Source organism: Pleurodeles waltl, chromosome 11 (assembly GCF_031143425.1).
Source record: "Pleurodeles waltl isolate 20211129_DDA chromosome 11, aPleWal1.hap1.20221129, whole genome shotgun sequence".
Lineage (NCBI taxonomy): Eukaryota > Metazoa > Chordata > Amphibia > Caudata > Salamandridae > Pleurodeles > Pleurodeles waltl.
In genome coordinates, this window is record NC_090450.1 from 81,148,338 (window position 1) to 81,161,861 (window position 13,524).

Genomic DNA, 13,524 nt, shown 5'->3' on the forward strand with positions numbered 1-13,524 from the left:
CTTCAAGGAATACACCAATTGACAGAATGACTTGGGGGGCAAGGTCAATAGTTTACTGACATGGCTGGTGAAATCAGAACACCCATGCACTACTATCAGAGCTAACCGATCACACGCAGGTCCCATAGTGAACTTCCAATTAGACATCAATAAGAAATTTGGACGCTATTACAAAAGATTGCACCAAGCTTTGCCGGGTGTCACCCAGGAGGCGATCTTCACACATCTCTTTTCAGTCCCTTATTGTTGCAAGACTTAGATGTTACACTAATGCTTGAGGAAGTTTCCTTAGCCATTACGTATATAGCCAGAGGTAAGACACCTGGTACTGATGGCCTGCCTATTGAGTTCTATGCCTTGTACCACACCAGCATAGCTCCACGATTTTTGGCTCTATATAAATGAGCCAAGGAGTGTGGTCACCTCTCGGAAAGCATGCAAGTAGCTCTGATCACGGTACTTCCAAAACCCGAAAGAGGTTCACTAGAGGTTGCTTCATATGGTCCACTTTCACTAATCAACCTAGACTACAAGGTGTTAGGGAAAGATCTGGTGAGTAGATTGACCCCGATGGTACACACAGTGATCCATACAGACCAGAATAGGTTTATTCCAGGGAGAAACACATTCCTGAATATCTATTGTTTGTTTAGAACCATGGACTGGACTCGTAGAACAGATACTCAAGGCTGAGTGGTCTCCTTGGACATAGAGAAGGCGTTTGACACCTTGGGATGGAACTACCTACAGGGTGTCTTTCAGAGCCTGGGATTTGGCGCAGGGTTTTGCAGATGTACTCAGGTCCTCTACAGCTCCCCAATGGCCAGGGTACACACAAGTTACATTATTTCAGATAGCTTTCCCATTGAACGCGGGACCAAGCATGGCTGCCCCTGTCCTTGTTGTTTGCCCTGGCCATAGAACCATAGCTTGTCTACTACGGAAAAAGGGGCTCTCATGGGGATACAGGGTCACAGATCACACACAGATGGTCTCAATGATGCTAACCTGATTTATCTGAAAAAGATCCATCAATTGTACCAGTGGTCATATTGGCTTGATCGATTTTGACCAGGTATCTGGACTCCAGATCAACTGTGGAAAGTTGTGCCTTTTTCCACTACTGCGCATGCCCAAGACATGGCATACTCCAGATGCAAACTTACCTTTGCCATGGGTGGCATTTAATACTTTCAAATATTTAGGGGTCCAGCTGGAGCAGGATCTTATAGATGGCAACTTCAGTAGGGCACTCATCTTAATCAGGCAAACATTGCTCTTTTGGACAAAGCTGCTGCTGTCCCCCATGGGTAGAATTCCCATAACAAAGATTTAAATTCTTCCCTGACTCCTTTTTGTTTGTTGCAGTACTTCTGGTGATTCTGAAGAAAACCTTTTTTTTCGGAGCTCCATCTGCTGCTCACCTCCCTGATCTAGTAAACTAAGAGACACAGTGTAGCAATTGCGACTCCAACATTAGAAGCGGGTGGCTTAAGCGCTCCCATTTATGAGCCTTACTATGCTGCAGCCCGACTTCAATGGCCACTGTGTTGGCTGCACTAAGTGCCTTGCCCTGAAAAAGACACACTGGATCTTGATCTTGGAGAGTGCTTCCTAATGGGGTGGCTCTTGACATGTCCATCCTATTGTGCAGTGCCGAATGTTTTGGTGAAAGTGGCAGTATGGTGTTGGAGAAAGTATGTGTTTTGCAGGTGCAGGGGAGCTCCATACACCCCCAGTATACCCTTGTGGGAACCACTGCCCTGTAGGGCTCTCAAAGCACTTCAAAGCACTTCACTCAGTAGGTGCCTGGATGGAAGAAGGGTACACGACATGGGGTGACATAGTGGGAGACGGTACACTATGCAAATTTGAAGACCTGATAGAGGGAGGAAGTTTGGCCCAGGAACAGTTTCTGTTATATTCGGCCCTCCGTGAGGTGGCTGGTAGAACGTGGGACTCCCAGAGTCTGGTCCGCTGGAATTGATGCTGACTATAGCAAGCTTGAGACGAGCAATATCAGTTATTTACGGAACTCTGAATTGGGATCACTCCAATCCCTACTTCCAGCCCCTTAGGAATGGTGGCAGGTTAAATTGTCTATGGAGCTTATGGACGATGCCTGGCAGAGAAGCCTGGGGTCCATCATACTGATAATGTGGAATGTTCAGTTTCGCTTTACACAATTCAACTATCTACATCACACATATCTTTACCCGTATAGAATAGGCAAAATGTACCTAGGTGTGAGAACCCAATGTCCCAGATGCCGGCAAGAAAGGGCAGACTTGCTTCATATGGTTTGGGTACGCCCTGTGATGACGGATTACTGGCACACTGTGACCTCTTGTATCTCTGCTATAACAAATTCTATTCTACCCCCTCACCCTGCTTGTTGCACACAGGGTGGCAACGAAAACAATCAAACAAGTGATGGTTTTCCAGGCTCTGGCCCTTGTTCCTTGGGAAGCCTCGTATGGCCATGTCCTGGAAAGCAGCGGCTGCCCCCTCACTCACAGCATGGCAAATGGACGTGGTACGGTGGACCTCAGCAGAGCTTTCAATATGGAGAGACGCACGAGCTAAGGATGGGAGATGTAACTTAATGGAGCGGTGGGAAAGCTACTTGACTATGCGGACGGAAATGATAGCCCTGCCCGAGTGACATCCAGATGAATGTATGGGAGACTTATGAAGGTGACCGATCCCAAGTTGAAAACTACATTATACATGTTTGTGCTGGGTGGGTCAGGAGGGGAAGGTAAGGGGAGGTAGTGTTGGGCCTGGTTCACTTGGGAAAGTTGTTTTATTGCCTTATACTGGTTCCCCAATTCATTCCCCCCAAACATTGGAAGAATCATTGTTGCGTAAAACTCTGCATGTTTGGATCCATTATTTCCACCCAGCTTCTTACCAAAAAAAAAATGAATTAAGAAAAACTATACAAGCAACAAGTTGCTCTACACTGAGGCAAGCGAAAGAGCCAAAATCATTTTGCCCCCTCTGGATCTTGGCAACCTGACTTAACCTAGTTCACCTACCGATGTGCAAAGAACTACTCAATCATGTGGGGCCTGCTTTACAAAGGTAACTTACACTTTTGAGTAAGTTCAGCACTACACGTGGCCAACCACTGGTAAGCACCACACTCCCTTAGAAAATAATGGAGGTAGGGACTTACTACAAAAATGTAAGTTACTGCAAATGTGTACGTTACTGTAAAAGTACAGTTTCTAAATATCGAGATTTAGTACACTTACTCAAAAGTGTGTTACTACAAATGTGTACATTACTATAAAAGTGCAGTTTGTGACTAGCACTTTGTGATAAGTTTCATAGTGCTACTATAGTACTACAAAACGTACTACAAAGTCCAGTTTGTAAATCAGGAGCTTTGTTATTTTGCGGGGAGGGGGTACAGCATTTTTATTTTCCCTGACTCAGTTCTGAATCTGAATTGTTAGCATATTATTTCACGGACTGTTCATCTAGCTATTAATTCCCTTTAAGGCAACAGACCTACCATCAAGCATCGCACTTATGCAATTTTTTATAAAAATCTGTAAAATTACTATTTACGTTTCACATTCTTGAGAACTCTGTATCTGAACCAACTCTTCTCATTTCATAGCTATTTAGTTTGAGCTGTATAATCCACATTTTACCAACCTGATAAGGGTGAAGGCTGGCCCAGAGGGGTTGGAAACTGTGAAGGATGTATTGCTGCACTCCTTCTCCATCCATACAGACCCCTTTTGTTATAAAATTAGCATCATTTCTCAGAGGAGTGAGTCTATGAAGATGCAGATTGAAACCAATGGAGCGGCTCATGACCTGATGCAAAGTGATTATGCACTTTAGCCATAAGACTTTCGCACACCTAAGTGTAACCAAGGTGCACAAAAAGTGATACTTCTGCTCACAGATCCCAGATCTGGATTCACAATATCTCGATGCGGATATCTACATCTGCCGGTTGCACTGAACACTGCGGAAAATCCGCCTTAGGTGCAGATTTTTTCGCAAAGGTAAATTGGACCCAGCAGGGACAAAATTGGTTACGCAATAGAAATTTAATGAACACCCACAATGTCGCAACATTGTGAGCCTCTACGCTTATTTCACGTCCTCCCTGCCCTTCTAGAGTTGCTGCTAAATACATTGCAAGACATTGGTGCAGTGCCCTTACCACGCCCATTTTCTTTGGTGAGGTCGCAGGGCAGATAATTTTTAATTTGGAAAAGTATTTTCTATGTGAAGGGACAGAGAGCTATTGACCATGTTTAAGACAAATGCACATTCCCCCTAACTCTAGGCTTTCGGACAGGCAGTGCTTAATTTGTGCTTGTTGTTTCCGGTGCGGACCACCGGCACTTATTTTTTAGGGCCGGGGCTTATTATTATGCCTCAAGCATATGCAGCGAGCAAAAGATATATATGGGAAAGACGGAGGAAGAGAAAAACGAAAAAGTGTCATAAAGGGAGAAAGCAGAAAGCTACAAGAGTGAGCTGATGGGGCAGGGAGAGGCTTTATTTGGATTGGAGATGCCCGAGATGGTTTAAGGATTACGCTGCCTCAGTATTTCGGGTTCACACATTTAATTGCAGCAGCCGCGCGTTTAAGAGGAGGGCTTTGGGCACCGGCACCTTTTTATTTACAAATTAAGCACTGCGGACAGGGCATGGAGACACCCCCAAGCTCTTACCACGGGTTGGCTGTGAGCGTCGGCCACGCGGAACAGGCTGAGGATGTAACCTTCATCCCGGTCTTTGTTTATCTCATCAAGGACCAAGCCTGCCTGGACGTCTGTGGCGTTGCAGTCTTCAGGCACCAGAGGCTGAGGGCTGAGGGCGCCGCCGAGGGACAGCAGCGCGCAGCACAGGGCTGCAGTAATCGGCTTCATGTTCTCAAGGCCCTGGGAAGGCCTGGTCCCCCCCGTAAGCTGTTCAGTGCTGGAGCAGGAGGCAGGCTTCAAAGCAAGCCAACGAAAAAAGCTAAAGACTAGCTCACCCCTTGGGTTTTTATAACGCTTGATCCTCTGCAACCTTTAGAGTAAATGATTAAAAGGATAATGTTTACCGGTGGTCACTGACTTGCTGCTATCAATGTGACCATCAACACAGAGGGCAGATTCACAAAGGCACGTAGCAGTTTGCAAAAGTACCCCAATAGTTCACCGCTTTGTGGATTGGACCCAAAACATAAAGAATAAAATAGGAATAAAAGGATCGCATACATAAACAATTTATACAAATAGAAAGGACTGTGCCCACTTTGCACTTTATTAGTGGCGAATTGACCTTGTCCTATCGATTTACAATCGACTGTAACATTATAAAAGAGTACACCTATAATACTGCTTCCAGTACTCATGAAACCTTGTGTGACTCAGCCACAAAATCTTACCTATATGTTACTAGTTATTAGTTGAATCTGGATTGTAACTTTCACTTGTGGGGTTTTCTCTGGGTATTTGTTCCTAGTGCAAAAGGTAGTGGAGTAAGTCTGGGAAAAAGAGCCTGTAATGTGGGACAAATCTGCCAAAATCAGTGTGTGAACACACATTTTTGAAGCTATTCCCAAAGCCATGTTCCAAATGGTGCAGCTATACTGACCACTGAAATTAACACTTCATATGGTATCTTGAATTCTGGATACACTGTTACTGAATCAAGAGTTCCATGGAAGATACAATGAGGCTGTTAGTTCCAGATTTACAAGCAATGGGCCAAAAAATGTAACGCTGCGCTACAACATTTCCTTGCGCCATGTAAGCACCATATTTACAATATGGTGCAAAATGGTGGTAAGGAAAGCTTAGTGCCACAAAGAATGGAGCTAATGTAAGCGACGTGTCACAAAAGTAAATGGCGCTGCTGCTGGAAAAGTGACGCTAACCAAATTTGCGGCATGTTTCGTGACACTAATCGTAATAGTGTCACTTTTCTGCTAAAAGTGTCCAGAAAAAGCCCACAAAAATGCCAAAAGAAGGCTGAAAATAGAAAAATGGAGAATTCTGGACAGGTGAGACCCCAGAGAATCCTCAATGAGCCAGGTACCAGCCAGGATGCCCATGCAGAGTCACAGGATAAGGGGAAAAGGAAGAGGAAGTGCAGGTCCAGTCAGGAGGAAAATAAAATACTGATCACAGAGGTGAAGGGCACCAACACCAGCACTTTGTCACCCCTAAATTGCCAATAGTTAGGAAGGAGGCCATTTGGGAGTCCATAGTAGATAAAGTCAACAGTGTGGCTGAGGTCAGAAGAACTGTGGCAGACTTTAAGAAGAGCGGGCACGATTGCAAGTGCAGAACTAAAGAGAAACTGGCCAGCAACAAAAAGGCAGCACTGCAGACCGGAGGTGGAAGTCCCACACCCCAGGAGCAGCTGGATGAGCTAGAGGAGATGGTGGCAGCCGTCATTCCAGAGGAGGTGGTGGAAGGAGTCCAGGGACAGGACACTGCAGCAATTGAGAAGCTACAACAAACACAGGGTACATTGCATTGTGGGGGCAATGTTGTAGCCCACAAATTACATACAGGGAAGGCACTTTGGAGGCACTGTTTTCATGCTAATGGGTTGCATGGGGCACACTAATGGTTAAACATCAAATGCATGTAATATCCCCTGACACCCAATTCCCCCATATGCACAGACCACTTCACTACGTTCACACCACTACCTGTCAACTGTACAATCTAGCCATTTCTGACTCACAATGGGCAGCACGGACCAGGTATGTTGTGCATGGGGGGCACCAAGGTCTGGGAAAGGCCTGCCTGTACCACTGGGAAAGGGCACTAATGTAACTTGCACACAACAGATGGGGCTCCACTGTCCTAACCACTCAGGCTCCTGCACATGTTGCTGCCATACTGCAAGGGGGCCTGTGTTGAGGGGATGATTGCTTTTGGGCATGAAGGGACACCTCCTTGTATGGACACATATACACAAGGTGGGTGCACCTTACTATGGATGATGCAGGATAAAACACACAAAACAAGATATCACATGGTGGATGCACCTTGACAGTTACCCCCTTGCATCACTTCTTCAGTACATGTGGGTTGGCATAGGGACCTGAAACAGTCCCCAAAATGCAGATCTGGCAGTACAACAGATTCTGCCTGATTCCATGGGTCTTGAATGGGTACAGCACAAACAACACCCATTGGATCCAAATGCCATGCAATGTACACCAAGAAATGTTGCACATGCAGATGCAAATGAAAAACTGCGTAACTTAGAAGGTGACATGATTTGGATATGTGTACCTGCACAATGTTTTAACAGAGGGTTATTCAAACGCATGTCCTGGTGGCACTGTGTTCGGCCAGGGTCCCATGAATGAGGCACTTGATGTGTGGCTCAGTGCCATTAAAATTAGGCAAAGAAATTAAAAACTTAGGACTGAATAGAATAGCTAGTACAGGACAACAGTGGCATATCTCCATCCCATTGCAGAGACTGAAGAAATCCCTCCTGGCCAGCTGCCTGTCCTGGACGTCCAAGACAGTCCTGATGACCAGCTAGCAATCATCAATCCTGACACCATCCACCAGATCCTGGGTCCATCCGGTCACCACCACTGGTTGCAGGGAGGACACACAGCTTTGCGGGGTCTCCGGATGACTCAACCAACAGACCACCTGCCAGCTCACACAGAGCCCAGGACTCACAGGACCCAGAAATAATTTTCCAAAGTCAAGCGGTAGGAGTCCAGGGGGAGCTGGCACAAAATGTGCAGGTGGGGATGGATACCATGGCACATAGCTTAGCTGAAGTACAGAGGTGCCTCAGGTCCAACAGGGACAACTCTCCTGCAATCAGAGACACCCAGACCCCGCTGCATTGACTGAAGCAGTCCCTGGCCGAAATTGGTGGTGTTCTTAGGCAGAGGCACAAAACAAATTCCCTACCAAAGTGGCACCAGCGAGGTTGCTAATAGGCTGGGGTAAATGCTTACTGTCATGCAGTCCATGCAACAGGAGCTGGTATCCTTCAAGGAGTACTTGGCTGGCTACTACCATGAGATTTATGCTGTGTTGAGAAACCAGCAGTTTCTCCTTGCTGCAGTGATGCCTCACATCTTCCCACAGATGGCCGCTACTGGGACCTATGATTCAACTTCTTCTGCCCCTGATGTGTGTGTGCCTCCCTCAACTCCAACTCCAGTACAATCCCTGGCTCGCACCGGGGTACACCCCACACATCAGAAGCTGAATATGAGGGAGAAACAAATCTCACCCGTAAAACATCTCAGTAGCTACAGTCTGTGGTACTTTGGCAGTTTTTCTTTAGCTCTGTGGTTATGATTGTGCCAGTGTCGCTAGAACAATCTACATCCCCACTTCCCTTACGCACTGTTGACCAATCAGACCTATGGACTGTCAATGTGCCCCATCCTACATAATGGCAATGTGATCACCTCCTGACTGAATCACTCCTCTTCCACACGTCTGGTTACATGCTCCCCTACCTCTTGTATCTCATTGGGCATCCAATGAATTGGGATCTCTCATGGGGTCTATCTCCCGTGCAATGAACTGAATCAATAACTCACAATAGCACACGTAAATAAATGCACGTTACACATGATCTTTGTCCATCTTTGTCAGAGATTGAAACTATTTGAACAGAATTCATCATATGACACTAAAACAATGCGGGCCTATGTACGTAGAAATGGAGCTGTGTATTTTAACAAGTGAAGTAAATGCATTGAGATGTGTCATTCACAAAGTGCAAGGTGGGGACATATGAAAAAGAGCAAAGTCCAAGTGTGTGCTTACAGTAGCTCATGTGTATGATCTACAGCCCAACCCCAATGCAGTCATTCTAGCACCATGCTGCAATGAGTGGCAGGCTTCTAGGTAATAGTTGCAGTATGTGCAGGAAGGTGTCCCTTTCACAATGACAACAGTCCCTAATGTATTTTTGCACTCCTCAGGTGTGTTGGACAATTGGGCATATATAGTGAAAGCCAATATGTGAATCAATAATCGTATAACTCACAAATGTGCCATGCAAACCACATCCCTGGGCTAGTGTCAGTAAATTATCCACTGCCTCTGGTACACCTATCATGGTATGGCTGATGCTTTGTTAAATGTCATGATTTTTGCTTGGGTATGGCCAAATCACCACCCATTGAATACCCCTCTACCGCATCACCCAGCTGCAGGGGAGCTATACATGTACATTTGTAAACATTGAGGTGTTGTCACCTCTGGATTTCAGTCACTATTTGTCAAACATGTGGTTGCCACTGAGCAGTGTGTTGGTATTTTTCACTTGTGACAGTGCCAGTCAGAGATTGATAAGTAGGCCATTTCCATATTACCTATTGTGGAAGTGTTGGTTTGTGGTGGAATGCTGGAAGATGTAGGCATCCTGAACACTTCCAGAATACATGACCAGCACATTTGTGAATAATCCCTTGTTGTCCAAAATGGTCTGCACATGGATTGAATGCGTGTGCTTCTTGTTCCTGTACAAGTATTCGGTTTCGGCAAGAGGGACAAGTAGCACATGCGGGCAGTCCATGGCACCCAGCACATGTGGGAAACCAGAAACTGTATAAATCCCTGTTTGGTCTCCTGCTGCAGTTGCTGGGTGTTGGGGAACAGGGTATGGCGAGGAGTGAGGTGGATGATTGCATCCTACACTCGTGGCAGTGGGCTGAGATGGAGGGCTGGGATAATCCACTCATTTCTGCTACGGTTGACTGGAAGTGCCAGATGCCAGCATGCGCAGCACAGCCAGGAGCTTGGTCATGGATGGTATGCTGGTTGACCTATGCATCCTGGCTGTAATTGCTAGTGTGATGTCATGAAGAAGCTGCACAATGGACTCCAGCAGGTAGTATCTGATGGCAGGTTCCTCCCTTTGGCCGGTTATCTGTTGGTGATAGATTCATTTTCTCCTCCTGCGCTGCCTTTGTGGTTGGTGTATTGGTAATGGAGGGTCCTGCGGTAATGCTGGCCATGCTTGGCGTCGTCGCTGTCTTCTTCTCCTTGTGCCCAGCTGGAGCAGTAACAGGTCCATGTTTCTCTGTCAGAGTGCCTAATGTGTGGTTTCCTTTTATATCTGTGCCTTTGCACCATTTTAAAACCTCGTCTGACCAGGAGTTATAATTTCGGCCCTAATGAGTATTTGCACTATCTTTATGATCCACGCATGAATTTTTTGGCAGGCTTGTAAATATGGCATCAGGGGGCTGGTGCCAGTTTTTTTAGTAGGGAAGGTCTACCCTGCATATGATTTTTGTTAAATGTGCAGGGTTAGGCGGTGCTCCTAAAAGATGGTGCAAGCTTCAGGAAAGTGGCGCTAGACAGATCTAGCACCACTTTGTAAATAGGGTGCCCATTTTTTGCCACAGTTGTGCCACAAATTGGAGTGCTACAGCGGCACAAAACCTTGTAAATCTGGGCCTTAGTATGCTAGCTGCCTTCTACCAATAGTGAAAAAAAAATAAAGCAATCAAATCAAGTAAAATGTGAGATTTCACCCTACCCATTATCCACAAAGGCACAATATTACCTGTATAGTTAGAACACTTTCCATTACGCATGATGAGTATTACAAATAGATAGTGTTGTCTGCAACAGTGGTATTGTTTATGAACAAACTTTGGGGTAGGGTGTTAGTCATTTCTAATATAATATACAAGCTCAAGGTTGTTCATGATAAGATAACTCTGCATGGTCCACATTTGCACATCAGCTGGAGCTTTGTGAATCCATTATTTATTGAATGTCCATCACCTTGTGCTTTTGTGCCTCTGTTGTGTTGTAAGGAGTGGGAGTGTGCATTTAGAGCCATATAGCACCATTTCTTATAACCTGTCTATGAATCTGGTGTTTGTCATATGAAAGGAGGGAGCTGTGTTGTCTTTTCTGTGGCCCCTGTACACAGGGTGCGTAAAGCTGGAACCTTGACTGAATTTTGACATGGTGTTAAATGTGTAAACTATGAATGTACCACTGAAGATTCAGTGTTGACCTGGAGGTTGAGCTATGAACATCTAGATCCTGGTGACGGGTCCAACTGAATTTTTAAAAACACAGTTCAACTATGGCCTTTGTAGGAAAATGCCTATTTTCTCATGATCACCCCCACTCCATATTTTTGGACTGGTGCTGCTGTTCTATGACTGTATGCACTGGGACTGTGCTAACCAGGCCCCAGTGAATGAGCCCTAACCCCTACAAAATGTTGAAATTCGCTATACTCCTAATTTGCATATGTAACTTCCCTATAATTCTCTAGTATATGGAACAAAGAGTACCTAATGCCTGCAGGTTAAATATTACTACTGGAGTGCCTTGTGCCACCTCTGTAGTGAAAGAGCAAAACAAGATTACAGGCCTACCAATGTAGCCTGTTAGTGCAATTATAGAACTGCAAATTTGCAAAATAAACCCCCTTTGACATGCACAAACCCTCTTTTCAAATATTAACAAATTACCCCTATGTAGGCCTTAATGCCCAGGGTGCATGGTAACTAAACATAGGACATGTAAAGTTTAATGTTAAATGTCCTTACAGTGACAAGGCCTCAAAAACTATTTTCACTGTAGCAAGGTTATGTGATCCATAAAAAAGCATTGAGTTGCAAATTAAACTGAATAATGTTATCCCCCTCTAGAAAACAGCTACAAAGTTCATTATTGGGCTTTTTAAAATATTTATTACAAGTCTAATTCACTGGTAAATTCAGATTTGCAATAAATATGTTAGAAGAGGGACTTTTAGAAAGTCACATTTGCCCTGCTTGAAGCCTCTAGTAGCACATTTTCATGAGCTTCCAGCTGTCACCCAGAAGCTGAAGATGCTACTGGATGAGGTATAAACTTGATCCCAGACTGCAGCAACGGCTTTGGCGTAGGGAGGTGCTCTGTTCCTCCGGCAGGGTGACCGTTAGCACAGAAACTCAATTAACTTCAAAGAGGACTACCCTGTCACAGCCAGATGTACTTAACACCTCGGCCTGCCCCCTCCTTTGACTCTCTAGTCAGTCACTCACTATTCTCTGTCAAAGAGGAGCTGCCCCAGAACCAGTTTTGGGGTCCACAGAGAAAGGGTTGCTCATTTCCTTGGCCAAATCTCTGGGGTGGGCAAAGGAGCTCTGACCTAGGAAGGAAAGGTTCTGTCATCTTGATCTTAGGTACAGAGTGGCACTGTGAGATGGTTTGCAGTAGGGCACACAGGAGCTGCTACAAAAGTGGGTAGGGCTAACCCTGGGGACTTTCTCCCCCTTGGTTAAGGAGGGACCATGAATCACCTACAATCACAGGCTAGTGCCAGGTACAACTGTGGCACACCTGGACACCTTCTTCAGTACACTACTGGACCTGCTGAAGAAGAAGAAGCAAAAACATCTCACGGTGATGGATGGAATGCTTGAATTAATCTCAGCCACTGGCGATAGCTCAGGCTATATCCCAATCCATTGTTTTTCTCCCCACCGTGCCACCTCAGTTTGGACCCAGTCATATACAAAACAATCATCACCCTGCTCCTCATGGGAACAGTCCAGCCTGAACAGCCAGGTCAGGTCCTCCCTGAACCAGAACACAAACAACCCACAACCAGTTTTGCTCTAGTTAGGGCTCTTGAGCCAGGTATAGCTTGGTTCCAGTGGCACAGTGAGCCTGGGACCATGTCTGGGCATGCCCGGTGCACTTAGCGAGGCAAATGCAAAAACAACAAGGTGATGGATGGAATGCTTGAATTAATCCCAACCATCGGCGATCGCTCAGGCCACATCCCAACCCATCGTCTTTTGCCCACCATGTCACCTGAGTTTGGAACCAGCCATATGCAAATCAGTCTTGACCCTGCCATTCATGGGAGCAGTCCAGCCCAAACTGCCAGGACAGGACCTTCCTGAACTGGAACACAAACAACCCTGGAGCAGTTTTGCCCTAGTTAGGGCTCTTCAGCCAGGTATAGCCCAACCCTTTTCAATATATATGAGCAGCCCTGTCTGACATCATTGGGGTGTTTAGCTTCTCTATAGTTTCCTGCATTTGTTAGGAGCTGTTTGTTACGTTGCCTCATGATGTAGCGGCCACCTCCACGACTCTTAACAGCTGTTTGACGGAGAATGGGAAGAAAACTGAGGTGCTTGCGGTTGGTAATAACTCATCTCTTTGGCAACAAATCAGTTGGCCCTCTGCATTAGGCAATTGTCTTGTGCCTAAAACTGAAGTAAAAAGTCTGGGCTTTACTTTAGATCATTAACTCTCCATGGCCTCTCAGGCGAATACGATCACAGGCATCGTTTTTGGCCTTTTGAGAGCCCCTCAGAAAACCTTGAAATGGCTCCCACTGGAAGGTGAAAGGATTGAGGTCCAGGGTTTGATATTATCCTGTTTGGACTATGGGAACTATATTTATTTAGGGAACCCTGAAGCAGTGATCAGGAAACTGCAAATGATTCAAACTGCTGCTGCTTGGATTCTTCACTCAGCAAATGAAGCTCTTATAATGCTGCATTGACTACCTATAAGCAGCAGA

General features: G+C 45.7%; 1 protein-coding gene across 2 annotated transcripts in view; it reads right to left on the reverse strand.

Moving 5' to 3' along the window:
• LOC138265423 (fetuin-B-like) overlaps positions 1–5,017 on the reverse strand; it is a 37,585-nt gene extending 32,568 nt beyond the window's left edge. Inside the window, exon 1 of one of the 2 annotated variants that reach the window (XM_069213121.1) lies at positions 4,707–5,017. In XM_069213121.1, the coding sequence (XP_069069222.1) occupies positions 4,707–4,904 (198 nt within the window). In that variant the 5' untranslated portion in view covers positions 4,905–5,017. The remainder of the gene's footprint in view (positions 1–4,706) is intronic. The other variant, XM_069213120.1, reaches the window with a different exon arrangement.
• Between the last annotated feature and the right edge of the window lie 8,507 nt (positions 5,018–13,524).